This window comes from Piliocolobus tephrosceles, chromosome 10 (genome assembly GCF_002776525.5).
Source record: "Piliocolobus tephrosceles isolate RC106 chromosome 10, ASM277652v3, whole genome shotgun sequence".
NCBI classification, from domain to species: Eukaryota; Metazoa; Chordata; class Mammalia; order Primates; family Cercopithecidae; genus Piliocolobus; species Piliocolobus tephrosceles.
In genome coordinates this window covers 2,279,811-2,295,104 of record NC_045443.1, presented here as the reverse complement: position 1 = coordinate 2,295,104, position 15,294 = coordinate 2,279,811, and the positions used below count along the sequence as shown (strand labels likewise).

General features: G+C 45.1%; 1 protein-coding gene across 4 annotated transcripts in view; it reads left to right on the top strand.

Annotated features, from left to right (window-relative positions):
* Positions 1–10,930, top strand: part of DCP1B (decapping mRNA 1B) — a 65,687-nt gene extending 54,757 nt beyond the window's left edge. For 2 of the 4 annotated variants that reach the window (XM_023182912.2, XM_023182914.2), the window contains exons 8-9: positions 27–275; positions 3,045–3,276. In XM_023182912.2, the coding sequence (XP_023038680.2) occupies positions 27–275; positions 3,045–3,125 (330 nt within the window). In that variant the 3' untranslated portion in view covers positions 3,126–3,276. Of the gene's footprint in view, positions 1–26; positions 276–3,044; positions 3,277–10,739 lie in introns of those variants that run through there. The other 2 variants (XM_023182913.2, XR_003306819.1) reach the window with 2 other exon arrangements.
* The last annotated feature ends 4,364 nt before the right edge of the window (positions 10,931–15,294 follow it).

Below are 15,294 nucleotides of genomic sequence, written 5' to 3'. Positions count from 1 at the left end.
GCCCTCTGTGTATTTCCTGTGAGCAGGTCATCTCACCTCAGCGCGTCCCTGCTACAGCAGCTCCTTCTCTGCTCATGTCCCCCATGGTGTTCGCACAACCCACTTCTGTCCCGCCAAAGGAAAGGGAGAGTGGCCCCTTGCCTGTGGGAGGCCAGGAGCCACCTGCTGCCGCCACCAGCCTCCTCCTGCCCATACAGGGCCCGGAGCCCTCCGTGATCACCAGCAGCCCACTCACCAAGCTCCAGCTCCAGGAGGCACTGCTGTACCTCATTCAGGTAAGCGGGCACGCCGTCTCCCTTTGCACCTGATTGCGCCTGTTGGCCTCCTGGCTGCAACTATGAGGTAAAGACTCAGCCAAGGCCTGCTCAGCTTCCGTGAGAATAGCAGGTGTGTGTAACAACTCATCCTGACCGCAGCGGCGTCTGTGCTCAGTTAGCTAGGTGTTATTTATAATACCAAGTGTGGCTTTGAGTGTCTCAGCTTTTCAAGGATTTTGTAATGTGAAGGACTCTAAGGCCTCCAAGCTGTCGCCTGTCAGAAGAGAAGGAAGCATACACTGGGAATTAAGCGGTCCCTGCGAGGACCCTGGGTGCTACTGGGGGCCCAGACAGAAAACTCACCACTGGGAAGTAGAGGTAGGAGCAGTCCTGGGCAAGGGGCTGTCTGCTGAGTGGGAAACAGGCCACTGAGCAAGTGGAAAACAGGGAGGGAAGCAGGTAATGGCCATGGCTGCTACAGGTGTGTTTTACAAGTCATTTTGAAACCTGCTCATTAGGACAGGACGGAGTGACAGGACTCCTTGTGAGCCGCTTGCCTCACTTGTCTATGAAATTATGAAATACTAATGAGTACTGTAATAGCTAGCACTCCACAGAGCTGGTGCCGGGCCCTGTTTTGAGTGCTACATGCCTATTAACTCATTCACTCCTTTACACAACAACCCTTTTATTTTTCCCATTCTACAGACAAGGAAACTGAGGCTGAGCAACTGGCCTGAGGCACAGAACTATAAGCAGAGCTGGGATGCCCCCTAGCCTGGTCCCCGAGTGCCACTTCCCACTCCTCTCCCGTGGGCCTTGAATGTTACCAGGGACCAGCCTCGGGAGAACCTTCAGCACAGGTGCCCTAGCAAAGCACACCCAAAAAATCAATGGCAGTCCTTGAAAAGTGGAACATTTGTAGCCAGACAGACTTCAGACACCCCAGTTAACATATTTAAGTGTCTTTTTGGTAGATAGTCTTTAAGAAAACTTTCGTGGTACTTTGCTTAAGCATCAGATGTTCTTGAGAGCGCAGGCCAGCCCCTTCTGTGGTTGTCTTATCCTACTTAAAAAGACAATGGTCTCGATCAGTACAACATTGTTTAAAAGGTCACATGTTGGCCAGGTGCAGTGGCTGCTCATGCATGTAATCCCAGCACTTTGGGAAGCCAAGGTGGGAGCATTGCTTGAGGCCAGGAGTTTGAGACCAGCCTGAGCAACGTAGTGAGACTACAAAAGAAGGAAACATGTTTGAGGGAGAATGAAAGGAATGGGGCTAGAAATCAGCAGAAGCATAATAACAATCAGAGATAAATATGGCAAATGATTGAGCCTTACTAATTCATAAGTAAGTATCAGGATAAAAATACTTGCCACCTTTTAAAGCTATTCATGGTAAGTTCCTGAGGAATTAGATAGGACATCTGTGAACCTCTTTACTTTGAGCCAATTTCTTAAGTTTGAATTTAAAAGATTCATATGTTTTCTGGCTGATTCCATTCACATCGTCTTGAGACTCTGTTACTCCAGAGTAGTTGCTGAACATGGCAGGTTAGAAATTACATTCCCCTTCCCTCCACTCTCTGCATGCATTGTACTTCTTCCCATGTACCACACCTCATATTCCCAGTCACTCAAGCAGTCTGTTTTTAGTCTCGGCCTCTTGTTAGGACACAATCTCATGCATAGGAACTTTGTGACTACTTTGTAGGAAAAAGAGGGATAGCATCACTCTGTTCATTACATGAGAATGATGCTAACTCTATGTGGGGTGCCAAGAGAGAATGAAGGGGGAATGTGAAGTGTGGGTGAATTACTAACACTGTAAAGAATTTGGGTGGGAGGGAGAAGTCTCTAGAATTAAAAAATGAGGAAAACTGATTAGACCATGATTTTCACTTCTTAGCCAGGCAAAAGAGCCCAGAGATAACCAGTCTTACTCCTGCCCACTTGCAAAGGCCAGAAACTTTCCATAACTTATGGGAAGACTTACATTGGCTTTGATGAAGTATTGATGAAGCATATTGCAAGTATAATCCTAAGTAATGCCCAAAACAAAGTAGACACATTGTAGGTGACGTGGAGGGCCTTTAAGAACCACAGTGGCTCATGCTTATAATCCTAACACTTGGGGGGCCAAAGTGGGAGGATCACTTGAGCCCAGGAGTTCAAGACCACCCTGAGCAACATAGTGAGACCCCGTCTTAACAAAAGAAAGAAAAGCCAGTCACGGTAGCATGCACCTGTAGCCCTAGCTACTCCCGAGGCTGAGGTGGGAGGATCGCTTGAACCCATGAGGTGGAGGCTGCAATGAGCTATGATGGGACCACTGCACTTTAGCTTGGGTGACAGAGTGAGCTCCAGTCTGAAAAACCCCAAAAACAAGAAACCAAAAACACACCACAGCAATCTCTTAACCAAACGTTGAGACCACTGACTTGGATTACGTCCTCCTAACGCCATGTCTTTTCATGCAGCAGACTCAGGCTGTGCTTGAGTAAACCTTGCTCCATGCTGCCATGTGGCTGGGCTGCCCATCTGTGCTGCATGTAATGAACTCTTGCTACTGTGCATACTGACCGTGGAAAACCATCAGCTCTGTCCAGCCTTGCCTTCAGCCCCACTGAACATTCACACGTGCAATTAAAAACCACCAGCTGTTAGATCAGACAGGGAGAGATGAGTGTCTCAGCCTCCAAATGCCAGTTCAGCTCTAAGACAGAGGAAGCTTTGGTGTCTGCCAACCAAGTTACATTCTCTTGGGTCTTTTGATTTGTTTTCCAGAACGATGACAACTTCTTAAATATAATCTATGAAGCCTATCTCTTCAGCATGACTCAAGCAGCCATGAAAAAGACTATGTGACAGCAAGTCCGTTTAAAACTGATTGTCAAGGTCCTTCTAGAACTCTGGCACAAGGTTCTTTCATGTTGAGAGTTGTTTCCTTCAATGTTTCTGCCTTTTTTTAAAAAAGTATGTATAATATGAAGTAAAATGTTTCAGATTTTTTTTTATAGTCAAGTGTTTTTTATTATTATACTTTAAGTTCTGCGATACATGCACAGAACATGCAGGTTTGTTACATAGGTATACACGTGCCTTGGTGGTTTACTGCACCCATCAACCCATCATCTACATTAGGATTTCTCCTAATGCTATTCCTCCCCTAGTCCCCCACTCCGCGACAGGCCCCAGTATGTGACATTCCCCTCCCTGTGTCCATGTGTTCTCATTGTTCAGCTGCCACTTGTGAGTGAGAACATGTGTTTGGTTTTCTGTTCCTGTGTTAGTTTGCTGAGAATGATGGTTTCCAGCTTCATCCATGTCCCTGCAAAGGACATGAACTCATTCTTTTTTATGGCTGCATAGTGTTCCGTGGTGTATATGTGCCACATTTTCTTTATCCAGTCTGTCATTGATGGACATTTGGGTTGGTTCCAAGTCTTTGCTATTGTGAATAGTGCTGCAGTAAACATACATGTGCATGTGTCTTTATAGTAGAATAATAATCCTTTAATTATAGTAGAGTTACAATCCTTTGTGTATATACCCTGTAATAGGTATAGTTATAATCCTTTGGGTATATATCCAGTAATGGGTAATAATTAGAGTTATAATCTTTTGGGTATATACCTAGTAATGGGATTGCTGGGTGAAATGGTATTTCTGGTTCTAGATTCTTGAGTAATCACCACACTGTCTTCCACAATGGTTGAACTAATTTACACTTCCACCAACAGTGTAAAAGCATTCCTATTTCTCCACATCCTCTCCAGGATCTGTTGTTTCCTGACTTTTTAATGATCACCATTCTAACTGGTGTGAGTAGTATCTCATTGTGGTTTTGATTTGCATTTCCCTAATGACCAGTGATGATGAGCTTTTTTTCATATGTTTGTTGGCCACATAAATGTCTTCTTTTGAGAAGTGTCTGTTCATATACTTTGCCCACTTTTTGATGGGGTTGTTTGTTTTTTCTTGTAAATTTGTTTAAGTTCCTTATAGATTCTGGATATTAGCCCTTTGTCAGATGGGTAGATTGCAAAAATTTTCTCCTATCCTGTTCACTCTGATGATAGTTTCTTTTGCTGTGCAGAAACTCTTTAGTTTAATCAAATCCCATTTATCAATTTTGGCTTTTGTTGCCATTGCTTTTGGTATTTTAGACATGAAGTCCTTGCCCATGCCTATGTCCTGAATGGTATTGCATAGGTTTTCTTCTAGGATTTTTATGGTTTTAGGTCTTACGTTTAAGTCTTTAATCCATCTTGAGTTAATTGTTGTATAAGGTGTAAGGAAGGGATCCAGTTTCAGTTTTCTGCATATGGGTAGCCAGTTTTCCCAACATCATTTATTAAACAGGGAATCCTTTCCCCATTGCTTGTTTTTGTCAGGTTTGTCAAAGATCAGAGGGTTGTGGATGTGTGGCATTATTTCTGAGGCCTCTGTTCTGTTCCATTGGTCTATATATCTGTTCTGGTACCAGTACTATGTTGTTTTTGTTACTGTATAGTTTGAAGTCAGGTAGCGTGATGCCTCCAGCTTTGTTCTTTTTGCTTAGGATTGTCTTGGCTATATGGGCTCTTTTTTGGTTCCATATGAAATTTAAAGTAGTTTTTTCTAATTCTGTGAAGAAAGTCAGTGGTAGCTTGATGGGGATAGCATTGAATCTATAAATTACTTTGGGCAGTATGGCCATTTTGATGATATTGATTCTTCCTATCAATGAGCATGGAATGTTTTTCCATCTATTTGTGTCCTTTCTTATTTCCTTGAGCAGTGGTTTGTAGTTCTCCTTGAAGAGGTCCCTCATATCCCTTCTAAGTTGTATTCCTAGGTATTTTATTCTCTTTGTATCAATTGTGAATGGGAGTTCACTCATGATTTGGCTGTGTTTATTATTAGTATATAGGAACGCTTGCTATTTTTGCACATTGATTTTGTATCCTGAGACTTTGCTGATGTTGATTATCAGCTTAAGGAGATTTTGGGCTGAGACGATGGGGTTTTCTAAATATACAATCATGTCATCTGCAAACAGAGACAATTTGACTTCCTCTATTCCTGTTTGAATACCCTTCATTTCTTTCTCTTGTCTGATTGCCCTGGCCAGAACTTCCAATACTATGTTGAATGGGAGTGGTGAGAGAGGACATCCTTCTCTTGTGCCAGTTTTCAAAGGGAATGCTTCCAACTTTTGCCTATTCAGTATGATATTGGCTGTGGGTTTGTCATAAATAGCTCTTATTATTTTGAGATATGTTCCTTCAATACCTAGTTTATTGAGAGTTTTTAGCATGAAGCGGTGTTGGATTTTATCGAAGGCCTTTTCTGCATCTATTGAGATAATCATGTAGTTTTTGTCATTGGTTATGTTTATGTGATGGATTACATTTATTGATTTGTATATATTGAACCAGCTTTGCATCCCAGGGATGAAGCCGACATGATCATGGTGGATAAGCTTTTTGATGTCCTTCTGGATTCGGTTTGCTAGTATTTTATTGAGGATTTTCGCTTTAATGTTCATCAGGGATATTGACCTGAAATTTTCTTTTTTTTGTTGTGTCTCTGCCAGGTTTTGTTATCAAGATGATGTTGGCCTCATAAAATGAGCTAGGGAGGAGTCCCTCTTTTTCTGTTGTTTGGAATAGTTTCAGAAGGAATGATACCAGCTCCTATTTGTACCTCTGGTAGAATTAGGCTGTGAATCCATCTGGTCCTGGGCTTTTTTTGGTTGATAGGCTGTTAATTACTGCCTCAATTTCAGAACTTGTTATTGGTCTATTTAGGGATTCAACTTCTTCCTGGTTTAGTCTTGGGAGGGTGTGTGTGTCCAGGAGTTTATCCATTCCTTCTAGATTATCTACTTTATTTGCATAGAGGTGTTTATAGTATTCTCTGATGGTAGTTTGTGTTTCTATGGGATCAGTGGTGATCTCCCCTTTATCATTTTTTATTATGTCTATTTGATTCTTCTCTCTTTTCTTCTTTACTAGTCTGGCTAGCAGTCTATCTATTTTGTTAATGTTTTCAAAAAACCAGCTCATGGATTCATTGATTTTTTTTTTAAGGTTTTTTTCGTGTTTCTGCCTCCAGTTCTGTTCTGATTCTAGTTATTTCTTGTCTTCTGCTAGCTTTTGAATTTGTTTGCTCTTGTTTCTCTAGTTCTTTTCATTGTGATGTTATGGTGTCGATTTTAGATCATTCCCGCTTTCTCCTGTGGGCATTTAGTGCTATAAATTTCCCTCTAAACACTGCTTTAGCTGGTGCGTTATGTCTTTGTTTTCACTGGTTTCAAAGAACTTATTTATTTCTGCCTTAATTTTGTTATTTACCCAGTAGTCATTCAGGAGCAGGTTGTTCGGTTTCCATGTAGTTGTGCAGTTTTGAGTGAGTTTCTTTTTTTGTTTTGTTTTGTTTTGTTTTGTTTTGAGACGGAGTCTCACTCTGTCACCCAGGCTGGAGTGCAGTGGCCGGATCTCAGCTCACCGCAAGCTCCGCCTCCCAGGTTTAAGCCATTCTCCTGCCTCAGCCTCCCGAGTAGCTGGGACTACAGGCGCCCACCACCTCGCCTGGCTAGTTTTTTGTATTTTTAGTAGAGACGGGGTTTCACCGTGTTAGCCAGGATGGTCTCGATCTCCTGACCTCGTGATCCGCCCGTCTCAGCCTCCCAAGTGCTGGGATTACAGGCTTGAGCCACTGCGCCCGGCCTTAAGTGAGTTTCTTAATCCCAAGCTCTAACTTGATTGCACTGTGATCTGAGAGACTGTTTGTTATGATTTCCTTTCTTTTACATTTGCTGGGGAGTGTTTTACTCCCAATTATGTGGTCAATTTTAGAATAAGTGCGATGTGGTGCTAAGAAGAATGTATTATCTGTTGATTTGGGGTGGAGAGTTCTGTAGATGCATATTAGGTTCATTTGGTCCAGAGCTGAGTTCAGGTCCTGAATATCCTTGTTAATTGTCTGTCTCATTGATCTGTGTAATATTGACAGTGGGGTGTTAAAGTCTCCCTCTGTTATTATGTAGGAGTTTAAGTCTCTTTGTAGGTTTCTAGGAACTTGCTTTATGAATCTGGGTGCTCCTGTGTTGGGTGCATATATCTTTAGGATAGTTAACTCTTCTTGTTGCATTGTTCCCTTTACTCTTATCTAATGCCCTTGTCTTTTCTGATCTTTGTTGGTTTAAAGTCTGTTTTATCAGAGACTAGGATTGTAACCTCTGCTTTTTTTTTTTTTTTTTTTTCTTTCCATTTGCTTGGTAAATAGTCCTCCATCCCTTTATTTTGAGCCTATGTGTGTCTTTGCACATGAGATGGGTCTCCTGAATATAGCACACCGATGGGTCTTGACTCTTTATCCAATTTGCCAGTCTGTGTCTTTTAATCGAGTCATTTAGCCCATTTACCTTTAAGGTTAATACTGTTATGTGTGGACTTGATCCTGTCATTATGATGCTAGCTGGTTATTTTGCCCATTAGTTGATGCAGTTTCTTCATAATGTCAGTGGTCTTTACAATTTGATGTTTTTTGCAGTGGCTGGTACCCGTTTTTCCTTTCCATATTTAGTGCAGAGTGGACCTCCAGCAAACTCCAGCAGACCTGCAGCAGAGAGGCCTGTTAGAAGGAAAACTAACAAACAGAAAGGAATACCATCATTAACAAAAAGGATGTCCACACAAAAACCCCATCCGAAGGTTACCAACATCAAAGATAAATCCACGAAGATGAGGAAAAAATCAATACAAAAAGGCTAAAAATTCCAAAAACCAGAACACCTCTTCTTCTCCAAAGGATCACAACTCCTCACCAGCAAGGGAACAAAACTGGATGGAGAATGAATTGACAGAAGTAGACTTCAGAAGGTGGGTAATAACAAACTCCTCCGAGCTGAAGGAGCATGTTCTAACCCAGCGCAAGGAAGCTAGGAACGTTGAAAAAAGGTTAGAGGAATTGCTAACTAGAATAACCAGTTTAGAGAAGAACATAAATGACATGATGGAGCTGAATAAAACAGCACGAGAACTTCGCGAAGCATACACAAGTATCAACAGCTGAATTGATCAAGCAGAAGAAAGGATATCAGAGATTGAAGATCAACTTAATGAAATAAAGCATGAAGACAAGATTTGAGAAAAAAAATGAAAAGGAACGAATAAAGTCTCCAAGAAATATGGGACTATGTGAAAAGACCAAACCTATATTTGACTGGTGTACCTGAAAGTGACGGGGAAAATGGAACCAAGTTGGAAAACACTCTTCAGGATATTATCCAGGAGAACTTCCCCAACCTAGCAAGGCAGGCCAACATTCAAAATCAGGAAATACAGAGAACACCACAAAGATACTCCTCAAGAAGAACAACCCCAAGACACATGATTGTCAGATTCACCTAGGTTGAAATGAAGGAAAAAATATTAAGAGCAGCCAGAGAGAAAGGTCGAGTTACCCACAAAGGGAAGCCCATCAGACTAACAGTGGATATCTCTGGAGAAACCCTACAAGCCAGAAGAGAGTCGGGGCCAATATTCAACATTCTTAAAGAATAGAATTTTCAGGGGCCAGGCGTGGTGGCTCACGCCTGTAATCCCAGCACTTTGGGAGGCCAAGGCGGGCAGATCACGAGGTCCGGAGATCGAGACCATCCTGGCTAACACGGTAAAACCCTGTCTCTACTAAAAATACAAAAAACTAGCCGGGCGAGGTGGTGGGCGCCTGTCGTCCCAGCTACTCGGGAGGCTGAGGCAGGAGAATGGCGTGAACCCAGGAGGCGGAGCTTGCAGTGAGCCGAGATTACACCACTGCACTCCAGCCTGGGCGACAGAGCGAGACTCCGTCTCAAAAAAGAAAAAAAAAAGAATAGAATTTTCAACCCAGAATTTCATATCTAGCCAAACTAAGCTTCATAAGCGAAGGAAAAATAAAATCCTTTACAGACAAGCAAATGCTGAGAGATTTTGTCACCACCAGGCCTGCCTTTCAAGTGTTTTGTTTTTGCTTTTGGAAATCATGTCCTTCAGTACACCTGGTACCAAGAATTGAGTGGACAGGAAAATCCTCTGCTCAGGTCACACTAATGCCAAGCTTAAAGTATGTTTCCTTGCGTGTGTGGGACCACTTTAGAAGAATCAGTGTCTCCGTGGGAAGGGCTGTCCTTTGAGCAGTGTGTCATTTCCATTAGGAGCTCAATGTGCACAGTGCACGCCGACCACCAGGGGGCAGTGTCGTCCCACAAGTTAGCCTACAAAGGCTTTAATGAGCCTTTGGAAGTAATGAGGGTTTTCTTTTACCAGACAAAGTAAACCTTTCATTTGTAAAAACCCAGTTGGCATGTTTTACCCAATCCTTTGAAGGAAGTTATTTCTAAACGTATTTATAGCTGGTTTCTAGAGGATAGATGTTCTAGGAGTTGACAAATGGCCCAGATTTCCAGCAACACTTCATCCATCCAGCCCATGGTATTTCTTTGGGACCCAAGCAGCAGGATGTGCCCGCCTAAGCTTCCGAATGGATAGTATATCACCCTTCGCAGAACATGCTGAGGGGGAGGGCACAGGAGATTGTGACTGTGATGTTCAGGGCGTCATGATCTGCAAGCTGTGTAGCAGATCGAGTTTTATGTTCGCAGAGATGAGGAGCTTAATCTTGGAAGGAGTCGGAAGAGCCCCTGCCAAGTTGTTAAGAGTATGTATGGGAATCAGTCCCTGCTGAGTATTCGTAATAAATAAAGCTTTGCGTTTCTATAGCCCTTCTTATTCTCGGATAATAAAAAGATCTTAGATTACTGCACAGTAGGCAGATGTTTTATTCTCATTTTATAGTTCATAACATGGAAGCATGAGGAAAACAGGTTTCCCTACAGTTTCTGAGACCTAGACTTGGACTTGAAGCGCTAGACCTTTGTTCAGCCATGCCATCAAGTGAAAGCATTGTTAGAACACCACCTCCCTACTCTTCTGCAGGAGGGTGCTTTTTCTTGTGAAGAGAAAGGGTGGGTGGAAAAGGGATTGACTGTTACTGAACCCTTGTTATGTGCTGGACCTTGGCGAGGAGTCTACTGTGTTATCCTCCAACACTTAGGAAGTGCTGAGTTCTTCTGTTTCTTTGGTATCACCTACAGTATCTAACATAGTGATAAACCATGCAAAGTTTTCACAGAACACTTGAAATTAATAATTGCATATATGGTATCTCTATAGTCTTATAAGGAGAACAAGGCAAGGACAGAGACACACTTGGATCTGTTATTCCAAAGCCAATGATAGTAGTGCTTGCTTCAGCAACACATATACCAAAATGGGACAAAATCAATGATCTGCTTAACTGCTAGCAACCTTAAAAATATATCTTTGATCTTAATGACATGTTTAGAGTTGCCTCACTAGCTAAGGAGAGATGAATTCCATACTTAATGTTCCTAACATATTTGCAGTAGCAAATGATTAATTTCCTGAAATATTTCTTCTTTTGCTTCAGAATTGAGTAAACAGCACAGAAAGGAATATCAGTCGCAGTACCTGATGTGAAAAGGTGCCCATGTTCTGATGCAACAGAGGAACAAACCCAAGCCCAGCATGGTCAGACCTACCCTGCAGGCTTCAGTCGGGCCTTTCTAGGTCAACACCACAGTCATCTGTTTTGAAAAATAATAAATTCTCCATCCTTTACTGGAATAAATCATTTCAAAAGGGACAGGCCCAATTCATTTAGACCAAAGACGAAGGCAGCCTTTAAAGGGCAGTTGGTGATGGAGTGCTTATTTCTTCTACACAGCAGAGCAGATGAGAGTGTCCTTGTACAAAAGGACTTTCTCTAGTGAGTCCAAGGAATAGATCAAAAAGGGTGATCTAAGGCACCCAAAGTTATAGATTTCATAAATAAATGGGCTTGTCTTCTTTCCACTCAGCCCAAATTCTGAGAACATCATGGACGCCACTCCTTAGGTGCCACTGGCTCCCAGGCAGCAATTTTCAGCTAATTGAATCTCAGGTGGAGCCCTGAGATTTCTGTTCATAGAGGCAGCCTGATCCAGTGCAGTGGGCTTCAACCTGGCGGAAGTTCCAGAAGCCAGAGCTGTGTGGTGTGGGGACAGAGCACCCAGCTGTGGAGTCCCACAGACCCGCCTTCAGTTCCTGAACAAGCGCATCTCTGGGACGTGGTTTTCTCACTTAGAAAATGAGAGACCCTCACACGGTCCACATGAGGATTAAACGGGAGCAGCATCTAATCAAACAGCTCCTCTGTGCCGTGGCTGCGGTGCGGGGGGCCATGCTCCAGTTGTCGGGAGAGGCTGGCAGCTGCTGGGCTGGCCTTCGTTTGCCATCTACCAGGACCTGCGTGTTCAGTCTGGCATTGGCACTTAGGGATCTGTGGTCACCTTGCTTTACCGTCTTCTCCCCTGCGTTTCCTCATCACTGGAATGAAAACAGTAACACTTCTGCCTTCCTTACGAAGGAGGTGCCACAGCTGTGTCAGAGGTCCACTTACCCAGCAGTACAATCACTTGTAACATACCGTGTCGGTATTGCTCTTGCCCCTGCCGTTATGAGTAAAACACCACCTGAATTGCAAGGTGGGAGAAGGCAGTGCTGTTTGACAGGATTTGTACTTCCTGGATCTTCTGAAAAGAAACGCTCGGCTCGGTCTCCTCCTTCAGAAGGCCAGGCATGGTGATCATTGCAGAGTGAGAGAAACCTTTGTTAGTGTCTTCTAGAACTGTCCGGTGTGCATACCCAGCCCTACTGATACACATAGCCCCCTTGTACTGGCTTCTTCCAGCCCTTTTAAGAGGTAAACCCTGGGCCAACAAACAAAAACAAAACCAAAATATATATATATATATATATATTGCATGCTGAAGGACTGCCCTGGAAATCACAGATCTGTTGCATTTGGTAAGTTCGTTCTTCCCGCAGACACCAGCAGCCTGCCTGCCCTTCTCAGACCCAGAAAGGACAGAAAGACCTGCCTTCTTCCTCTGAAATGAGAAGGGTGAAAGTCTGAGGAAAGTGCGTTTCCACCTCAAGAAATCTCAGCTATCGAGTAACAGCCTTCTTTGGTTCTGTGGGGTATAAAGAGAAACCAACAGGCCACACGTGTTAAGGCCTGTTTCCCTGGAGTATGTTGTGCCAAGGATGGGAGGGGCACATTAGAAACGAGTGCTCTGAGCACCAGGCTCTGCTCGGTTGCCATTTGTCAGTGTAGCTGTAGGTGGGGCGGGGAGGGCAGGGTGTTGGGTGCAGTTTTAGGAACCGTGTCTCCAGATTAATGTGGGCAGATTGGCCACTCACTCCTATTCGCAGTGAAGAAGCTTCTGTTTTCTAACAGGGCCTGCTCTATTCAGACATGTGCCGCCTCCTCCCTTCTCCGAGAAATCAGCCTGCCTCGCAGGCTTTGGAACATGGAGTCATCTTCGAGGTTAAATGGGTCGTTTGCAGTGCGCAGGCTGAGGCAGCGCTTCGTGGTGGAAAGGTGCGTGGCCGCGCAAGCTGGGGAGCCTGCCCTGCATTTTGCTGAACACTTGGTTTTCAGATCTCAGATGCTCTGCACCCCACTCCCTCTTACAATTAGAGGAGTGAGGGAGGTGGTTACAAATACTCAGTATATTTAACTCAACCTTGGGTATCTAGATAGATGTTCACTAAATTGAGTCATGAGTAATGCCTGCCAACAGCTTAGAGCCTTGAGAAAAGTACACAAATAAAAACTGCGTGTGCAGACTGTTGGGGGGGAGGAGAGCACAGCACTGGGTGACTGGCACTCCCGGCAGCTGGGCAGTGCAGACAGGCGCGTGGCCCCGCGCCAGCTAGCAGCCCAAGCTGTGCAGCCCAGGCTTCTGAAGGAGGCAGAAGAAAGAAATCCAAGCTTCGGACAAGTTAACTAAGGGCACGGCAGGAAGGAGGTAAAAATGTACTAAGTAGGCAAGAGAAAGGGTGGGAGACCAGACAGTCATGAGCCAAAGTCTAAGAATTTCCCTAAAAGTCTGAGGGCCGAGATGAAAGGCACCAAATATCTAGGGAGAAGCCAAGGTAAAGCGTCCTGCTGAGGTCGGCAGACACTGAAACAGACACACAAGGGACGGGTGGGAGTTCTCAGCATTAGAGATGCTAGGGGACAAGCAGGGCCTCGTCTCCAAGATGACATTCTCCTGGCCCAGGACGGAAGCTGCAGCCCACCCAGCCGTGGGCACACACAGTTCTGTGAATGCCCCAGCTCCTTCCTCCGCCTGTCAGGCACACCTGGTACCTACACAACTGAAGGGGCTCAGAAGACCAAGGCAGCAGTCCCCAGATCTAGGCTGTCAGGAGTCCCTCCTCCTATGTGATGTAGTGTAGAGAATACTGCACTCAGAAAGCTCTGGGTTCTAGTCCCACCACCTCCTGTCTCTCTCTGCCCAGATGAGTATCAAGGGGAAAGGATTTTCTGTGGTATCAATCGGAGGAACCCTGCAATGGTGGTGTTGCTTTGGGCCAGAGCCGTGCGTGCTCCACGCTGGCGTTGTTTACGCTGGACAGCAGCCCTGTGGGGTGTGCCAGGCAGAGCTGGCCCTTTCCCCATCAGCCTCCCGGGTCAGGTGTGTCCCCGCCTTTCTTATCGCCACTTTTGGCTCCATCATAAGTCTGTCCAAAATTATTTTTGATGTTGTTATATCTTCTGCCCATGGCACTTCTCCAGGGTCACGAGTTCCTTAGGTTTTATTCCCTCCTGTGTAGATAGAGGTTTCCCAGCATGCACAGAGGCTGGGAAACCATGGCTTGATATAGGAGATCTTGAGATAACAGGTCCTGAAAGGACAAGGGGCTCTGCCCGGCAGTGGAGCACCCAGCCTGAGTGTGAATGGCCTCCACCCATCAGATGCCATGCTGGAGAGACAGAGATGAGTAAGACCCAGCCCAGGCCCTGAGGATCTCACAGACCAGTGGGAAAGAGACTTACCGTAGGTGGCATTGTGAAGGCCATCACTTATGTGCAAATAAGAGGCCAAGGAAGGCTTCCAGGAAGAGGCGATGCCTATGCCATTCTCAAAGGGTAGGTAAGAGCTGACAAAATAAGGGGGCAGCAGGAGTTTAAGGCAAAAGAGATGGCATGAGCCAAGACAGGAAGGCAAGCAGCAGCAATAGTGTCTGTGTATATGTGTGCTTGCGCACGTGTGCGCGTGTGTGTGATTGGGTGGGAAGCGGGTAGAATACAAGCCATTCAGTGTTCTGGAACTTAAAAGACAGAGATTGGCAGGAGACGTGGCTGGCAAAGCACCGTCCAGCCCCTCCAGGGGGCAGAGACCCCGTGAGGGATTCTGCCCTCTGCTCCCCATTGCCCAGGCCTGGCTGCCAGTAGGGCGCCCTGCTCGCTCTGACTGTGACCAGGTGCACAGAGGCAGTGTCCTGTGGAGGGGAGGCGGGGCCCAGGGACCCGGGCTCTAGCTCCTGCGTGGCCACTCGCAGAGCAGGATGTGACTGTCTGCCCCTCAGGAGTCTGTTCCTCTCTTTATGAGATAAGGAAGTTGATAATGCCAGTAATAAAACATAATGCCTCACACGTGAGGGGCTCCATGCAGTTTCAACTCAGCACGCCTGTGAGCTGGGTGGTGATGTGGGTGCCTGTGGGTGAGCACTTAGGAAATGTTAGTCCAGTAGGGGCCACCCTGGCTTTGGGGTCTCAGAGAACCTCCTCTAACTCAGATACCGGGATCACTCACTTCCCGCATCACACCCCACTCTAATGTGGGCAAATGAGGAATAATTTCTTGTTTACGACTTCAGCAGAAGGCTGCAGAACATTTGGAGGGATTTTGCAGAAAACAGATGTCCAAAAAGTTCTAAAAGTCAAAGATTCTGGAGGTTCAAGTCCTCTTTCTTTAGTGTCACCCAGTTGTCCATCAGTGGGGTGACCACGTAATTCATCATCCAAACGAGGATACTTCTGGGTGTGAACTGTCACTCGTCACACAGACAATAGGCAGAAACATACATAGAGTGTCCTGGGCAAATGCAGACAAGTGATCCCTATGCGTATCACCAGGTAGGCCCTGCCA